Below are 19,566 nucleotides of genomic sequence, written 5' to 3'. Positions count from 1 at the left end.
AAATTAGATGCTTGAGATATGATAACTGTTAAGTTCATTGTATGGTGCAGGGTAAATGTTCTGGATTTCTCAAGTATGAGTGTCCTAATTCAATTCTTAGACATATCCCAGTTCAACTGTTGATATTTTCTCTGCCCTGTACCTTTGATTTACTGATCTATGACTGAGGGAGACTTGAAAACTTACTTTATTTTCCCTTGATCTCTATTTTCAATATTTTTACCCAACTTCAGGCAAAAAATGGGATCCAAGAAATGGAATGTTGTTCTCTAGAATCTGACTGGATCTATTTTCATCCTGATGCTTCTGGTAGAATAATACACGTCGGCCCAAATCAGGTCAAGTGAGTATTTTTATTAATTACTTTAAAGTGAAAAGTAGCTTTTGGAAGCATTTATCGGCATGTTTATTTTTGCCAGCTAACTATTGACTCAATTATAGAAATAATTAGCTTGTTAGAGCTTGCTTCCTCAGAGACTGGCATCCAGAAAACTTTATTCTTTCAGCCTCATTATTACTCTTTGTAGATGTTACATTTAAATAAATTCTTTGATGGATGATATATGGGTAAAAGATTCAGATTGACTTGTCCTCATCATGTTTTAATTCTTCAGGATTAAGGAGAGAAATGATTTGTCTTTGTTCTAAAAGACAGCTTTAGAACAGGAGTTGTTTGAAGTAAACCTTGTTTTGCTTTGTTGACCCACATCTTCCATCCAGTTGACCTTTCCTTTCTTGAAACACTCTTCAGGGGTGCCTGGGTGGCACAGTTGTTAAGCGTCTGCCTTCGGCTCAGGTCATGATCCCAGGGTCCTGGGATCGAGCCCCGCATTGGGCTCCCTGCTCGGCGGCGAGCCTGCTTCTCCCTCTCCCACTCCCCCTGCTTGTGTTCCCTCTCTCACTGTCTTTCTTTCTGTCAAATAAATAAATAAAATCTTTAAAAAAAAAAAAAAGAAACACTCTTCATTTGGCTTCCCTCACACCACAGTTCTGAATATTTTCCTCCCTCTTTGATGTGTCTTTCTTAGTATCCTTTCACATTCTTTTTCTTCTACTCAGACTTTAATTATTGGATATCCCCAGGATTTAGACCCTATTTTCTTCTCACTCTTCATTCCCTTTCTGCATGATTCTACTTATTGATTCTTTTTATTCCCTTGGCTTCATAGATCATGTATACACCAAAACTCCAAAATTTATATCCTGGCCCAAACGTCTCATGCCAGAAATCTGGAATTATTCTGAACACTTTGTTACCTTTTTGTCTTTCTTCAGTACATATACATATACTCATGTGTATTTCCTCTCTCACACACACACCCACCCACCCACCCATATATCCCGTGAGTCAGACTATTGTCATCACTAGCTTGGACTATAGTAATAGTCTACTTACAGGACTCCCAAGAATCCGTTTTTATATTCTTTAAGTCTGTTTTCTTCTCAGCAGTGAGAGTGATTTTTAGAATCATTAACAAACACAAAATCCTAACCAAGTGGATTCTGCCTTAACCTTTTTATGGCTTCTTGTTCCTGAGATAAAGACCCTCATTCACTTAGCATGGTCTGAAAGACTCTCCTCCCATTCAGTTTATTTCAGTAATGCTGTCTTATCAGACAGCCAGGGACCTGTTTGCTCTGTTTGGAGTGTGTTTCCCTTCCCTGTTCTCTTGCCTAACTTCTATTCATATTTTGTCGCCAGCTTAAATATCTCCTTTGCACCTAGTCCTTGCCTGATACCCCTTGTTAGATTAGCTCCCCCATCATATTTTCACTGCATGCACTGTTATCCTCCTCTAACACAGCAATTTTAATTAATTATTTGTTTGATTATCTGTTTAAATATCTAGCTTTGGAGTCATCAACTCAGTAATGACAGGGAAAGAGTCTGTTTTGCTGACTATAACCCCAGCACTGAGCATAGTGCCTAGCACAGAGTAGGTGCTCAGTAAATTTCTTGAATAAGAAAGACATTGTCTGCCTTCTGTTATTTCTTATGCTTCATGCTAATTAGTTTACCTTTCTGGATTGATTATAAAGAAGATAAAGGGACTTAATTAAATAAGATTATCAACTTTTACAAGAAGTCTTAAAAACTGTAGTTCAGCTTTAGTAAACCTTGGTTTTAATGTTTGTTGCCTATCCACCTTTTCTTTCTTTCCTTCTTTTTCTTTCTTTCTTTCTTTCTTTCTTTCTTTCTTTCTTTCTTTCTTTCTTTCTCTCTCTCTCTCTCTCTCTCTCGCTCGCTCTCTTTTTAAGAGAGAGGAAGGGATGGGCAAAGGGTGAGTGTGAATTTTAAGCAGGGTCCACTCCCAGTGTGGAGCCCGATGCAGGGCTTGATCTCCCAACCCTGAGATCATGACTTGAGCCAAAATCAAGCATCGGATGCTTAACTGACTGAACCACCCAGGTGCCCCATTACCCACCTTTTAATAGTAGTTTGAGCTTAAGAAAATAAGGTCCACAAAGAGTGTGTGCCCTTTTGCCAGGTTCTAGAAGATAGGCACTTTTAAATATTGGCCCTTTTTTATTTAAGATAACAAATTGAGTAATTTAAAATATAATCTGATTTCTTTGCCTCTGGCAAACTCTAAGGCTTCTGGCTCTCTCTGGCCACAGTAGCTGCTTCTCCCTGCTATTTTCTTTGCCTGCGTTTTAGACTTTAAGCTTTGAGAACATTGTGCTTTTGAAGCTTGTTAATGCTGTGAACAGATTCGTGTGGGTGGTGAGCAAATTATTTTCTTTTCTCTTGCTTAGTAAGCTTGATCCATTAGGCCATTTGCACTCAGAAAACCCAAATCTTTAAATATAACCCTACGATAAAAGTATTAAGTAAATTGAAGTTTTTAAATATTACTCTTTTATGAAAACTCTTAGTTTAGGTTTAGTTGCTAATCCAGTCTGCCTTATAGTTAATTCTGAGTGTTGTTCATTGATATCTCATTCTATCTTCAGAAGTAAAAAATGCCAGTATCTACTATAATGCCACCATTAAAGCTGAAACGTTAAAGACCTATTGCAGGATGAAAAAGATGAGGTTCTTTAGATAACTTTCATTAAGCCAATTTGGAAGATGGCTTAGGCCTGAGGAAACTGGTTCATTCCCTACTTCAGGAGTACCTGTTGTCACAGGTTTTCTGTTTAACAAAAATCTCTGAATTTGAAGTAGTTTATGGACCCTAAAGTGATCAGACATTAATATTTCAGATTCCACAGGAGGAGAGGAGAACTAACTTAGTGTTGTTCCTGTAATTTTCACTTGTTGAATTTCATTTCAGTAGTTCAACTTTGGCACTTTGATGACGTGTTGAGGTCTTAGGTTCTTTTTTCCCTTTTCAGAGTTTTAAAGCTAAATGAAGTAGAAAATAATAGTGCCCAGCATCAGATCTCTGAAGATTTTGTCATTTTGGCCAACAGGGAGAAGAACAAAGTAAGCCAGGAGTACTTTAAAATTCTTTGTATATCACTGTCTTTCTATTTGAGAATATAATATACAAATGTGTTTGTCTTTTAGTGTGGCAGAAAAGAGCAGCACGATAAAAGTCTGGATTTTTTTGTCTACGTAGTTAGCTGGTCTTAGCCCCATGCACAGCTGAGATTTGAAAAGAGTTGATTATATTGAGCTTATCTTTTGCTAATTTCTGTTTCTTTTCTGGGTTTCTCTTTCAGTTTTTATTGATGAATTTTCGACCTTTGGGTTTAATTAATTGTGCAAACTTAGAGTAGGTTGGGGTAGATATGAATCTTTAAAAATCACATACCATGTTTTAACTCCAAATAGTTCTTTTTCTTTAGTGTACAAATTAAGAACATGAAGAAAATTATGCAGAGAGAAATTTCCAAAAGCAGATCCACTGTAGCATTGCTGTACTTATACTAAAGCAAAAATCAGAAGGGCGAGTGAAGTAGCAAATCTGTAACCTTTGTATTTATTGTTTGCCTACTTTGGTATTTTATCCATAATTTATTATAGTAAGTATTTTTACTAATTGGAGGATGAGAAATCTGATTCAGAATTTTCTCAGTAGAGGAAAGAATTGTGGATGTTGGATAAGGGTTGGTTGTTTAACAAAATTTAGTAGTTTTGCTATTTATTGCACATAAAAGGATTCATCATATCTTTTTATTTCTCTCCATATGATAGAATGAAAACTTACCCATTGTTACAGCTTCTGGACGGGTGGTGAAAAAAAATTTTAACCTTCTGGATGATGACCCAGAACAAGAGGTATTACTTTAGCCAGAGATAACAAACCAAACTAGTGTGTACTAGCCCTGTGGTTTTTCAAGTCTGCTTCCCAGACTCTGGGATACAGGTTTGGGGTGAGTAGTTCCATGCAGACTTCATTGGTGGGATTGTGCATGGTATTTCAATCAGTGCATCTCCATCATCCTCTCCTCTCATACTGGAATTATTTGTAAGATTTCATTTGCAGAAATGTTCTTAGAACTGAAATAATTTGAAAACACTGCTAGCTTATGGTTTTGTTTTACTAATGTGCACATTTCTAGGGAAATTTAATAGAAAATACTTTAATTATATCCTGATGACTTTATGGCTTTTGCTTTATTTTTTACTTACGAGACATGGATATGTTTGGTAATGATCATGGGCCAGGGAAGAAGGGTGTGAGGGTGTGATAAATTAGTTCAGCCTCTGGCCTGAACTTGACATCGCGAAGGGTGTGAGGGTGTGATAAATTAGTTCAGCCTCTGGCCTGAACTTGACATTGCCAGTCACTGAGCTAATACATTTTTATCCCTTTCTTTTAAAGAGGCATTGAAAGTTTTTATGAAATCAGCGGACAGTGATCATGCTTCAAATATATAACCATTGCATGAATTCTAAATCTGTCTGGACCAGAAAACTGTTTGATTGCGTGACCATTTCTAGGTAGAAACATTAGAGTAGCCTTCTAAGGATAGTTTTTGAAAATCTTTTAAAAAGGTTAGAGGTGACCCAGTATATGGCTACTCTCAAAAAAGATATATATATGTACATTTGTATATTATGTAATGTATTATGTATATATATATATATACATATATACAATATATTTTATGAAATATATAACACATAAAATATGTAATATAAAAATATATAAAATAAATACATGTATTTTTTTGAACCATAGAAATCTATCGAGAACAAAGCAGAAAGCTCCCTGTGTATAAAACTATATTCGAGAAAGACATACTAAAATTACTGAAAGGTAGCAAAAATAATTAACAAGGAGAAGGTGGTAACAAAGAGAGAGATACTGTACATCAAGAGATTAGAAAACAAGAACTTTTAGCCTATAAAGGAGAAGCTGAAAGGGGTTGTGACTAAAGGCTATAAAATCACTACACCCAGGCAAGAAGTCTACTCTTTGAATTTTGACCAAGGTAATATTAAGGCAAAAAAGTAAATAAAAAGAAACCATGTGTAATAAATCCCTGTAAATTTTTATGTCATGAGTAGTAAAGGCAGAAAATATAAATAGATGAAAAAGCAGTTTGACCAAATATGAGTGAAGGATTAGTATGTGGTGGTTCAAAGAAACTTGTTGTGCCTGCCAAAATGTCCCTTCCTGTGGTCCATCCCTGGATGGCTGGCATGGATCTGCTTCCCCTGTGAGGCGGTTGGAGTCCCAGGTTTACTTTCTTAAACAGAGTTTGGGGTTAGATTTTTCTCTCTTAAGACTTTACCATCATTAATCATTTCCAGCTAACATCTCTCATCCCAGTCCTGTTCTGTGGGTTGGATTTCAGTTCCTAATTAATATTCTCCCTCAAGTATAAGCAGCCATTTTTGCTTTCTTTAGGAAACCAAAAAGCATTAAAAAAAAAAAAAAAAAAAAGGCCGATAGAGTCATAAATAGTGTGTGATAGGCTGTCAGTTCTTTTTGAAATGACCTTTGTTTTTCTGAGGTAAGAAAGTGGGTAGTTTTTGGGTTTCAGAACTGAACTTCATATATTTAGTCCTATCTGGAAACCAGTGAAAGCACATGTCAGAGGCAGCAGTTGAGTACCTCTTTTGAATTTGGAGAAGTTCTAGTTTGCTGTCATAACAGAATTTCAGTAATACTTTGGCTGAGATCTACATAGATTTGGTCTGTCAGAATTGGTAGGATACTGTTGCAGTCTTCAGAATCTTAGGACTTTACTAGGCATGAAAGTAGAGACCCATTTCTACCTATGCTCTCATCCATTCATTCCTCTTTCTACATTTTAAAAATAAGTAATAGAATAGTTAAACTACAAATAGAAATAATCCTAACTGGATAACTGGATTTTGCCCCTCTTTTCCTCTGCCTTATCCATCTATTCCCTGAGACTTTTAAAATTGTGGACTATGAAGATGAGCTGGATTTGCTTTCTGTGGTAGCTGTTACCCAAATAGATGCTGAAGGAAAAGCTCACCTGGATTTCCACTGTAATGAATATGGAACTTTACTTAAAAGCATTCCACTAGTGGAGTCATGGGATGTGGTGAGTAGAGTCCATGGAATATGAAGTTGTAAGGATTTTCTTTGTAGGTAATATTTATGGAACAGATGTTACTGTGTTCAAGTTAGTCAAGGGTCACCTATACCAGTGACCACATCAAAGAGGATATCATCCTACAGGACAAAATGAGTACTTCTTAAGCCTTCCTTCCCTAGGAACTAGAGGATGCCTCCTTTCTAAAGGCCTTAAAGACGAAGTCTTTTTTTTTTTTTAAAGATTTATTTATTTATTTACTTGAAAGAGAGAGAGAGAGAGAGCACATGAGAGGGGGGAGGGTCAGAGGGAGAAGCAGACCCCCCGCTGAGCAGGGAGCCCGATGCGGGACTCAATCCCGGGACTCCAGGATCATGACCTGAGCCGAAGGCAGTCGCTTAACCAACTGAGCCACCCAGGCGCCCATTAAAGATGAAGTCTTATGTTTTATTCTGAGACATGCTGTTTATTTCCTTACCATAGTCTTTGGTTTTCTCACATTTTATAAGTTTGGTAACATTTTTAAAAATAGAAATATACTGTATTGAATCCCCCTGGTTATTTAATAGAGATGTTATCTAAGCATTAGGGTTTCCAGGCACTCTCAGAAATATTTGTCTACTTTTTTGATTATTATAGAATATAAAAACTATAAGGAAGAGTAGCTGTTATTTTATCCAATCCTTTTGTTTTATCAGTGGAGTACCCAAGAGGTTTAGCAACTTGACCACTATTTCACACAGTGAAATAGCAGTATAGGCAATAGAATCTGAGTGTTCAGATTCCTACGACCAGGGTTTTTTTCATTTTCAACGTTTTGTGTAATGCTTTTCTTGTAAGTAATCTGCATATTCATAAGTAATGAAAATAAACTATTTCTAGCAATTGTTTTGCTTCCAAGTATATATTTGAAGATCCCTAGCATAGGTGCTATGACATTTTAGTGACATAATTGTGAAGATGGTTGTGTGAAGAGGAGATTTCATCTGACTATGTTTTCATTACAGACGTACAGCCATGAAGTCTACTTTGACAGAGACTTGGTACTACACATAGAACAGAAACCAAGCAGGGTCTTCAGCTGCTATGTTTACCAGATGGTATGTGACCCTGCCGATGAAGAAACAACAAACAGAAGTTGTGAAAAAGAGTGAGATAATTTTAAATTTTGAGATGTAACTTATAAGATTTTTAGCCACGTACCCCCGCAGCTATGTTCAGTCCTCCTTTTTGTTATCTGCATAGAAAGTTCTCCAGTATTTTCTAGAAAAAGGTCTTGTGTTGACTTCAGATGACTGTGACTTCTTTTTTAAATTCTTGCCATACAAGGGGTGGTGAGGACTTCATTTTACAAATTTTTTAGAATGACATCCTAAGAAGTCTAACATTTTAGAGCTTTTAGCTTGGTGGTGATGCAAATATAAAGTGTTGGGGAGCACAAAAGACAAGTTATTTTCAATTGTTGGGAGAGGGTTATTGATGGAGAAGTATTTAACATGGTTCTTAAAGGATGGTATGGAATTTTGATAGGTAAGACTAGGCAGGAGAGACAAAAAGAAAGACAGAGAAGATACAGAAAGAAATCCTCTATCCTCTATACCAAACTTTGCCTAAGGGTGAGAAAAGAGATCTGTAATGTGAACGAGTGTTTTTGAGCCACAAATGTGTCATAACATTTTTTTAAATCACATATGTGTATATATATGTTTTGTATTTATATATAGCATTAGGAATTGGCTCCTCTAGTTCCCAGATTATCTTTTCTTCCATGGTTTTATTTTCTTGGCTTGGTGTTCCCATTGATTATTTATGTTTCTATCATAGACTAATGTAAAAGATTCCAAGCAAACTTTAAGTGAAATTTTTTTCTGATATGTAGCCTGTTCAGCTCTAAATGCATTTAAGAATGTTGTATTCATTTCACCGTTCTATTTATTTGGTGAGTTTTCCAATTCTGCTTAGGCAATATTTTCATACCTATGCAATAAGATAAAGGTATCCTGTATCCCACCAGTTCTGCTCCTTGTAGAAGAGTAGATAAAGCCTCAATTCCTACTGGCTTGGGAATTGACTGATTAGCTAGAAAAGGCTTTTGGCTCTATCTTAGTTGTGAAAGGAGTATTTTTTTCTTCTTTGCTAGGACCAATCTAAATATAATCCTTGAACTCAGATAATCACTCTTCAGATTGTTAAATAAAAGCAACCTAAGGGAGAAAATTGTTTCTTTTTGCTTCCTGTCTGAGAAATCCAGTTGCTGCAATCCACATGTTCAGCACATTTCTCTGATTCAGCTTCAAAAGAATAGTAAAAATAGAAGGGGAGGAGACAGCAATAAAAATCATTGCTGATTCAAATTTAAGTTTAAAATATGGGATTCTAGCTTGGATAATTTACATTAAAATCATTCGGTTTTGGGGGGCACTTGGGTGGCTCAGTTGGTTAAGCATCCAGTTCTTGATCTCAGCTCAGGTCTTGATCTCAGGGTCATGAATTCAAGCCCCATGTTGGGCTCCATGCTGGGCATGGAGCCTACTTAAAAAAAAAAAAAAAAATTTAAACTCCTTCAGTTTTTCCTTCAGTTTTGGCTTGATCCCATATTAAGAATGATGTGAATTCTATTCTTTTCTGCCCTTGAAGTTTGCAGATAAATTTCAAGCTTATGATCAGCAGAAGCTGAGGGGAAAAGGTGTTAAACCTATTCCAGACATCAAGAAATTAGTAGCAGAGTCCATAAATTTAAAAGAAAGAAAGGGAGCAAACCTAAAACTATCTTTTGCGCAAAAGAAAAGAAGATTTCTAACGTTTTAGAATAAGGGAAAATATTTATATGTGGGCTAAAGATAAATCTTTCTGAATCTGATCCTAAGTGTAATAACCATTTGGGAAAGTAGAAGTGATTATTACCTCATGAGCAAGATAATAAAACTATCTTCATTTATTAAATTCTAATACTTTTATATCTACTAATTTAAAAATCCATTCTTATTTTATGCATCTTTAATAGTACTATTTAATATAATATTTGAAGCTTTCAGAGTATTTTAGAGACATGATTGTGGTTACAGCAGTTGAATAGTTATGATGTGCTGGATATTGCCCCAAACTCCCAATTAGACACTAACTGTACCTAAACAGTCATACCCAGTGAATTTACATCTTGAAAAACAAGTCTGTTAAGAGGTAATAGATTAAAAACACCAGAGAAAAGAAAGAAACCAGTGTTGTATGGGTTTCAAAGCAGATGCAGTGTTATATAAAAGCAGAAAGCCTACTCTCCAAGAATGTTTCAGAAAAGGATGTCCTAAGACTTCAGTCATATCTGGTTTTTTATTTATTTTTTTTAATTTTTTTTTAAGATTTTATTTATTTGAGAGAGAGAGAGCATGAGCGAGAGAGAGCATGAGCAGCGGGGGAGAGGCAGGGGGAGAGGGAGAAGCAGACTCCCTGCTGAGCAGGGAGCCTGACATGGGACTTGATCCCAGGACCCTGGGATTGTGACCTGAGCTGAAGGCAACCGCTTAACCGACTGAGCCACCCGGGTACTCCAGTCCTATCTGCTTTTTTTAAAAAAGAAGTTTATTGAGTTTCCCCTTCTTCTTTAAGTCATTATCTTCTTTTGATGAAATGATAGGAACTCATCTACTCAGAAAGGCATCTGAGAACTAGCTGAGATCCTTAGCTGCTTTTTAGGCTGGGGGCAGGTGTGAGTGGGTGGATAGAATACTAGTCTAGGTATGAACTGACCGCTGAGAAACTCCTAATGTTTCACCACTGCCAAAATCAAACTAGAGCAGGATCCACTGTGAATGAGCCAGGCAGGAAATGTACCTTAGTGTGAAAGACCATAGGGAGTGGTGGGCAGTATAATAAACAGAGGGGTTATGCCCCAACTAAAAGGACATGCTGCTCCTACATAGTTTCAGCCAATTGTAACATTATGTGGGAATGTGGGCTACATGATTGTTAACAGGATGGTTGATAAAAAGATGCCAAAAGGTAGAAGATAGTAAAGAATGTGGGGAATTTATGGATAACATACATGGCAGGAGACAGTACAGAATGCTTCTTGAACAAGTATGGGCTTCCCAGCTTCCCACAGGGGCTTTGCAGCTGTTCATTCTGCCACCTGCCAGGCATGACACTGCCATTCTCTTGGGGTGGGGGGCAAGCGGCAGTTAATATCCTCCTGGCCCCACCTTAACCCCCACTGTCTGCCTGACTACTTTAGAGTCTTTAACTGTGTGCCCACCTACTTAACAAGCACTAGTGATAGGCACAAAACATTATGGGTAACATTTCTGAGTGTTTAATGCAAAACTGAGTGAAGAAGTATAGCTTGTTTCAGCAGGTCTAGATAATACACTGATAAGAAGTGTATTTCTGCATTTCACTACTTTGATTCTGTATTCTCACAGTATCAGTGCTGCAAGGTTATCATTCTTTGACTTTCTAAAACATTTCTCAAACTTTGAGGGTTTTGAACTACCTAGTGAGGAGATGATGTTCTATTTAAACAAATTAAGGTTCTCCACATTCTTATACCAATTGAATGTTTTGTTTCTTGTATGTACTTTTTAAAAAAATGGGGATGACTTACATTCATTGAGTGCTTTCTATCTACCAATCACTGTGATACATGTAAAATGAGTTGGCTCACTCAACATTCGGAATAATCATATGAAGTACGAACTACCATTATCCTTCCATGTTTTGTAAATGAGGAAAGTAAGGCTTATAGAAGTTAATTTGCTCAAGGTCCTACAACTAATAAGTGCAGAGGTAGGAAACATCCAGATTTGTTTGACACACATGCCAGATTTCCTCCAAAGCTCTCAAAAAGCAAATGATGTTATTTTATGTCATATATAGCATATTGTTAATGGTAATACTGGGTATAGGAAAATGCTTAATAAGTGTTTTTTAAATGGTGATTGGAGATCCAAATTTTGGACCAAGTTGAATGAGATACAATTGGCCTATTCACATATATAACCTGATACAAAAGACGATTCTTCTATTCAGTGGTTAAAATTAATTTTTTTTTTAAAGACGCAAAACATGGTACTCTCAGCCTGTTTGTGGGTGATAATAAACACCAGTATTAGTAATTACTCTGAAGGTAACTTGGCTTCCTTCTCAATAATTTGTATAGTTTCGTACCTGTCTTACCTGGCTTACGTATGTCATCTGACTTTTAGAATTTCAGGGAAAATTCTGGGGCTAATTTCTGGTCCCTATGTTGCTATAGAACCTACCTCTATCTTACAGAAGGAATAATTTATTAGAGGCATAGGATGTATATTAGAAAGATAAGACCAACGGAGGGCTTTTCTCCATTTTATTATGAAAATTTTCAAACGTACAGCAAAGTTGATGGAATTTTATAGTAGATACCCAATTACCAACTTCATGGAGTCTAAATTTTACTCTATGTGTTTTATTACTCATGTCTCCATGTTACTTTTATGATGCAGACATCAGTATACTTCCCCCTAATACTTCAACATGTATAATGTTTAGTTTTTAAAATTTTTGATGTACACTTAAACATGCGATGAAATGCACAAGTGTTGAATATAAACTTGCTAAGTTTTTGCAAATGCATTCATCTGTGTAACCCAAACCCTTTTCGAAATTTGGACACAGCAATCATTCCAGAAAGTTTCCTCATGTTCCTTCCCGGTCAATCCCCACCCCACCTATCAAGTGTTATCTACTGTTCTGATTATTTTGCCTCACAGATTAAATCTGCCCATTCTAAAACTTTATATGAATGAAATCATACAAAGCATAATGCTTCCTTCAGTCAGTACGTTTCTGAGGTTAATTCATGTCGCATGTACCAGTGATTTATTCCTTTTTATTGCTGAGTAGTCTTTTGTATGAATGTGTCAGTCTGTTTTTTTCCATGTTCCTGTTGATGGACACCTGGGCTGTTTCTGCTTTTGCTTTGCTTGCTTGCTTGCTTTCTTTCTTTCTTTCTTTCTTTCTTTCTTTCTTTTTCTTTTTTTTTGCTGTTAGGAACAAAGTGTTCTGAATGTCTTTATACACTTTTTGTAAACATATGTCTTTATTCCTCTTCGGTAAACATCTAAGGATGGAATTGTTGGATTCTAGAGTAGTTGTATGTTTAGTTTAATAAGCAACTATCAAACCTTTTTTCCAAAGGATTGTACCATTTTACATGCCTGCGACAATGTGTGAAACTTCCAGTTACTCCACATTTTCTCCAATGCTTGTGGTTGTTAGTCTTTTTTATCTTAGCATTTATGGTGGGTGTAAAAATCTTTCCTAGTTGTTACTTAGATTGTTTCTACTTGCCCCTAGCAGCCCTCTTGTCAGGTTACCCTCTTCATCTTTTTTAACTCCAGCCCCACCGGGAACTGCTGAAAACATTCTTTCTTTGTGATAATAATTAAGATAACTCAAAACACAGCCTGAATTATTCTTTCTCAAACATAGACTACATTGTCACCAAGGAACCTTGTTTCCTTTAGTGGAAACTAACAGAGAACAAACCTGAGTTGCTAATGGTACATATTAGACTGTTCCACATGACTACGGGAGCTGGACAGGATGACACCAGAGCACAGCCTCCATAAAACATTGTAATAAAAGCAGAAAATGACCTTTTCCTTTAAAGATTAGGAGTTCATGTTATTTGTAAATCAGATGAATTTTTTTTAAAGATTTACTTATTTGAGAGAGAGAGAGTGCATGCATGTGTGCAAGAGGGTGTTCGGGGGGAGATGGGGCGGAGCAGAGGGTGAAAATCCTTAAGCAAACTCCACACTGAGCATGGAGACATGGGCTCAATCCCAGGACCCTGAGATCATGAGCTGAGCTGAAACCAAGAGCCAGATGCTTAACTGACTGAGCCACTTAGGTGCCCCAATCAGATGAATTTTTGCTACAATATGAAACCATATTAAACAGCTTGATCCTTTTCCCAATAACTATATTGGACCTCAGTGTGGTTTTAATTTATATTTCCTTATTAACTAATGATGTTAAGCACATTTGTGTGTGTTTATATACCATGTGTAAATTTTATTTGATTTTATTATTTTATTTTTTAGTTGTAAAAACTGTTCATCCTACAAAAAAATACGTGCTGTGTTTTGGGGGGGGTGGGGAACTGTAGCACAGGTCTCCTCTAAACTAATAATGTGTAAATTTTAAATTTTCTTACCAGATTTTTTTGAGGTATAATGGACATAAAATAAACTTGCACATATTTAAATTGTACCATTTGATAAGTTTTGACATGTATACACCCATGAAACCATCACCACAATTAAGATATTAAACATATCCATCACCCCAAAACGTTTCCTCTTGGCTCTCTGTAATACCCCTTGCTTCTCTTTCCTGTCTTCCCAAAGCAGCCACTAATCTGTTTCTGTTGCTTTAGATTAGATTGCATTTTTTAGAATTTTATATAAATGGAGTCACACAGTAAGTACTCTTTTTTTATTTCTGGCTTCTTTCACTCAGTATAGTTATTTTGAGATCCATCTGTATTGCATGTACCATAGTTCATTCCCTTTTATTGCTTAATAGTACTCCATTGTGTGGTTATAACCCACAATATGTTTATACATTTACCTGCTGCTGTACATTTGGGTAGTTTCTGATTTTTGGCTACTACAAACAAAGCTACTATGAACATGTGGTGCAAATTCTTTGTATGGACATATGCTTTATTTCTGTTGGAAAATACCAAGGAGGAAATGGCTGGATCATATGTTAAATATATACTTAAATTTTTTTTTTAAGATTTTATTTATTTATTTATTTGTGAGAGAGAGAGAGAGAGAGTGTGCAACGAGCGGGGGTAAGGTCAGGGGGAGAAGGAGAGGCAGAGAATCTGAAGCGGATTCCACGATTAGCACGGAGCCCAGCGCAGGGCTCGATCCCATGACCCATGTGATCATAACCTGAACCAAAACCAAAAGTCAGACACTTAACCAACTGAGCCACCCAGGTGCCCCTATGCTTAACTTTTTAAGAAGCTTCCAAACTGGGGCACCTGGGTGGCTCAGTCGTTAAGCATCTGCCTTCGGCTCAGGTCATGATCCCAGGGTCCTGGGATTGAGCCCTGCATTGGGCTCCCTGCCCTGCGGGGAGCCTGCTTCTCCTCCCACTCCCCCTGTTTGTGTTCCCTCTCTTGCTGTGTCTCTCTCTGTCAAATGAATAAATAAATAAGAAGCTTCCAAACTGGTTTTTCAAAATGGCTGTGCCATTTTATTTTCTCATCATCCCATCATCAGTATATGAGAGTTCCAGGTGCTCCATATCCTTGCAAATACTTGTAATGGTCAGTGTTTTTAATTTTAGACATTTAGTTTAGGTCTTACATTTAGATCTATATTCTACTTTTTGTTTATTTTTGTATATGGTGCAAGATATGGTTCAAAGTTCTTTTTTTCTATATGGATATCCAATGCAGAGGGGATAGAATTCCGTCTTTCACCGTTAAGTATGATATTAACTGTAGGTTGTTCATAGATGCTCCTTATCAATTTGAAGTTCCCCACTATTACTAGTTTTCTGAGGTTTTTATTGGATTATACATGTTGGAGTCTGTCGAATAATCATTCTGCATCTTTTGAGATGATCATATGGTTTTTAGTCTGTTAATATGGTACATTACATTGATTGACTTTTTTTTTTAAAGATTTTTATTTATTTATTGAGAGAGAGAATGATAGAGAGCATGAGAGGGAGGAGGGTCAGAGGGAGAAGCAGACTCCCTGCTGAGCAGGGAACCCGATGTGGGACTTGATCCTGGGACTCTGGGATCATGACCTGAGCCGAAGGCAGTCACTTAACCAACTGAGCCACCCAGGCGCCCTACATTGGTTGACTTTTGTAATGTTAAACCAATCTTGAATTCTTGGGATAAATCCACTTGATACCTCTAAATTTCTTTTCTTTTTTTTTTAAGATTTTATTTATTCACTTGACAGAGAGAAAGAGAGCACAATCAGGGGGAGCGGCAGGCAGAGGATGAGGGAGAAGCAGGCTCCCCACTGAGCAGGGATCCCAAAGCGGGACTCGATCCCAGGACCCCGGGATCATGACCTGAGCCGAAGGCAGTGGCTCAGTGACTGAGCCACTCAGGCGCCCTCATACCTCTAAATTTCTACTCATATTTTAAGTCAGACAGTTTCTGCATTTCCACTTTTTCACGTGTCATTTCCGCAATAATAAATTCATAAAATTTACCATTACATTTGTACTCTGGTACACATTGATCCTTTTGAGATCATTACATTTAGATGACTTTCTTCCTTTACCAATAATTTCCAGACATTTCTGGACCCTTTGCCAAATATTTCATTCTCATATAAACAGAACTTAGCAAGTTTTAGGCCTTAGAACCTTGGAGAAGCTCTGGGCATGTTGCCAGCCTCTCTGTGTCTTCTCACAGACCAGAGAGTTCATGCGCTAAATAAAATTATATCTGCAATAGAAAAGTCAGTTTATACCTGCTGTGACCCCAGGGAATGCTTTGAACCCGTTTTAGTTCAATACACTTTGAAACCTTGGACTGCCGCGGAAGGGATGAAACTTAACAGTTAACTGAATTCGTAAAGATGACAACCAGTGGAATGAGTCATATGGAGGACACTCTACCTACTCAGGTAATATGCATCCATAAATTGATCTCTCAAATGAAATTTTCAAAAGAAAATGATTTATCAGTAAATTCTTTATCAAAGTTTTAAGGCTCAATTAAAGATTTTTAATTTTCTTTTAGGAGGGCCCAAGTAGACAATCATTTCTAAAGCCTGTTTTGAACACCATTTTTTCTTTGAAAAATCACAAACTCCAAGGGCACAGCTTTTCAAGCTTTATCTATAAGAGTAATAAGACTGGTTCAAGTATGTTAAAAGAAATAAAATTTAAAAGCCATTCTGAGGGTGCCTGGGTGGCTCAGATGGCTAAGCATCTGCCTTCGGCTCAGGTCGTGATTCTGGGGTCCTGGGATCGAGCCCCGCATCGGGCTCCCTGCTCCACAGGGAGCCTGCTTCTCCCTCTGCCTCTCTACCTCTCTCTCCCATGCTCTCTCTCTCTATATATATATATATATCTCTGTTTCTCGAATGAATAAATAAAATCTTTAAAAAAAAGCCATTCTAACACTTAATTTTCCTATCTGTCATCTGTCTTTCTCTCTCCAGAGAACAAAGTCAGTGAGAGTTAAAGCATTTCCAGCTCCAACCTCTCCCACATCTAAAACCTCAGTTATTACACAATATCTGCTTGAAGATATGCTGACTGACACTGTATCGTTAACTTAAAAAGGTCCTTGAGATCACTACCACATCTTTTATTCTGTTTTTTTATTTTTTTATTTTTTTATTTTTTATTTTATTTATTTTTTTATTAACAAATAATATATTACTTGTTTCAGGGACTGCGATTCATCAGTCTTACACAATTCACAGCGCTCACCATAGTACATACCCTCCCCAGTGTCCATCACCCAGCCACCCCAATCCTCCCGCCCCCCACCACTCCAGCAACCCTTAGTTTGTTTCCTGAGATTAAGAGTCTCCTAAGGTTTGTCTCCCTCTCTGGTTTTGTCTTGTTTCATTTTTCCTTCCCTTCCCCTATGATCCTCTGTCTTGTTTCTCAAATTCCTCGTATCAGTGAGATCATATGATACTTGTCTTTCTCTGATTGACTTATTTCACTTAGCATAATACCCTCTAGTTCCATCCACATTGTTGCAAATAGCAGGATTTCATTTTTTTTTAAAGATTTTATTTATTCATGAGAGACAGAGAGAGAGGCAGAGGGAGAAGCAGACTTCCTAAGGAGCAGGGAGTCCGATGTGGGACCAAATCCCAGGACCCTGGGATCATGACCTGAGCCAAAGGCAGACACCCAACCATCTAAGCCACCCAGGTGCCCCAAGATTTCATTTTTTTTTTGATGGCTGCATAATATTCCATTGTATATCTGTACCACATCTTCTTTATCCATTCATCTGTCGATGGACATCTAGGCTCTTTCCATAGTTTGGCTATTGTGGACGTTGCTGCTGTAAACATTGGGGTACGTGTGCCCCTTTGGATCCCTACATTTGTATCTTTGGGGTAAATACCCAGTAGTGCAATTGCTGGGTCATAGGGTGAGACCACTACCACATCTAATATAAAGTCCCAAACATCACTTTTCCACTTTTCCAGAGTTTGTCTTGGTTTCCCTCACCAGCTGGACTTGTGATCCAGTGGTTTCCATTTCAGCTTCTGCCAGAAAGTCTTGAAACTTAGACTTACGTTAGAGTGATCTTATCCTTTATCGTGCATATACAGACACTTTTTTTTTTGTTTTATTTAAATTCAAATTAGCTAACATACAGTGTATTATTAATTTCAGGACAGAATTTAGTGATTCATCAGTTGCATAAACACCCAGTGCTCATTACATCAAATGCCCTCCTTAATGCCCATCACCCCGGTACCCCATCTCCCCAACCCCTCCCCTCGAGGGTGTGTCTGAGTTCTGGTCTGCTTTGTATCCGGGGAGTATGGCTTATGCCAGAAAGATGGCAAGAGGGCACTAATCAACAAACTCAAACCTAAAGAAAAAGGCCTTGGCCTTATATCAAGGATAGTTAAATGAATGTACCCTTCTATGTTTTAAGTTGGAATAAAATGTTTACAGATTATATGTATCTTTAGTACAATGGTTTACTTTTTAATTAACTTTAAATTAACTGTCCAACCTTCTTTAGTAACATCAGATAATAGAGTTTCTTTATTTTTTAAAAAAGATTAAGCCTTATGGATTTTTTAAAATAATTATTTGATTTTAAAAGTGGGGGGATATTGATTTTTTTATGGCAGCTTTATTGGCTGTAATTCACATACTGTAAAGTTCACCTTTTCAAAGTGTAGAATTCAGGGATTTTTTAGTATAGTCACAAAATTGTGCAGTCATCAGCACTATCAAATTTCTAGAATATTTTCATCATCCCAAAGAGCAACCCTGTGTACATTAATAGTCATTCCCATTTCCCTCCCCACCAACCCCTGGCAACCACTAATCTGTTCTATACATTTGCCTGTTTCTGCACATTTCATATAAATGGAATTATGCAAAATGTGGCCTGTTGTGTCTGGTTTCTTTCAGCATAATGTTTTCAAAATTTAATCCATGCTGTAGCATGTATCAGTATCTCATTCCTTTTTATAGCCAGGTAATATTCCATTGTGTAAATATAACACATTTTGCTTATTCGTCTGTTGATGGACATCAGGTTGATTCCAATTTTTAGCTATTATCAATAATGCTGCTATAAACATTTGTATACACATTTTTTTTTAAAGATTTTGTTTATGTATTTGACAGAGAGAGACAGCGAGAGAGGGAACACAAGCAGGGGGAGTGGGAGAGGGAGAAGCAGGCTCTCCACTGAGCAGGGAGCCCCACGTGGGACCCAATCCTAGGACCCCGGGATCATGACTTGAGCCGAAGGCAGACGCTTAGTGACTGAGCCACCCAGGTGCCCCTGTATACACATTTTTGTATAGATACATGATTTCAATTCTAGGTAAATACCTAGGAGTGGAATTAGTGGATCACATGGTAGTTCTATGTTTAACTTTTTGAGGAACTGCCAAACTATTTTTCAGAGCAACTGTACCATGTTGTATTCCCAACAGCAGTGTGAGGTCCAATTCCTCTACATCCTTGCCAACGTTTGTTATTTTCTATTATTTATTATAACAGTGCTAGTGGATATGAGGTGGTATTTCATTATAGTTTTGACTTTTATTTCCCTCATGACTAATGATGTTGAGCATCTTTTCATGTACCTATTGGCCATTTGTATAGAATGGAGCCCATTCCCAGTAGGAGCTGGTGAGAGAAACAAGCACCAGCCCCTGGCCTCACTTAGACCTGGAGGAATAAGAATTCATCTACTCCTAAGAGGTAGTGTGAGAGAAACACAAAGATACTGTTAAAATACCAGTCCAGGCCCACTAACAGGGATTATCTCTTCCACAATTCTTAATGTTTCAGGTGGATGTGGTTTTCACATGCTCCTACAATGAGTGAATACACATTCCATGATCAAGT

General features: G+C 37.3%; 1 protein-coding gene across 3 annotated transcripts in view; it reads left to right on the top strand.

Annotated features, from left to right (window-relative positions):
• Nucleotides 1–19,566, top strand: part of DCAF17 (DDB1 and CUL4 associated factor 17) — a 60,827-nt gene that overhangs the window by 29,412 nt on the left and 11,849 nt on the right. The window contains exons 10-14 of one of the 3 annotated variants that reach the window (XM_088021639.1): nucleotides 234–343; nucleotides 3,340–3,430; nucleotides 4,145–4,228; nucleotides 6,319–6,474; nucleotides 7,473–7,615. In XM_088021639.1, the coding sequence (XP_087877765.1) occupies nucleotides 234–343; nucleotides 3,340–3,430; nucleotides 4,145–4,228; nucleotides 6,319–6,474; nucleotides 7,473–7,615 (584 nt within the window). Of the gene's footprint in view, nucleotides 1–233; nucleotides 344–3,339; nucleotides 3,431–4,144; nucleotides 4,229–6,318; nucleotides 6,475–7,472; nucleotides 13,714–19,566 lie in introns of those variants that run through there. The other 2 variants (XM_028124813.2, XM_028124820.2) reach the window with 2 other exon arrangements.

The sequence above is a fragment of the Eumetopias jubatus genome, unplaced genomic scaffold (genome assembly GCF_037043125.1).
Source record: "Eumetopias jubatus isolate StellerSeaLion01/CBP00866 unplaced genomic scaffold, mEumJub1_p1.0 scaffold_3, whole genome shotgun sequence".
NCBI classification, from domain to species: domain Eukaryota; kingdom Metazoa; phylum Chordata; class Mammalia; order Carnivora; family Otariidae; genus Eumetopias; species Eumetopias jubatus.
This window is presented reverse-complemented; position numbering and strand designations above follow the sequence as displayed.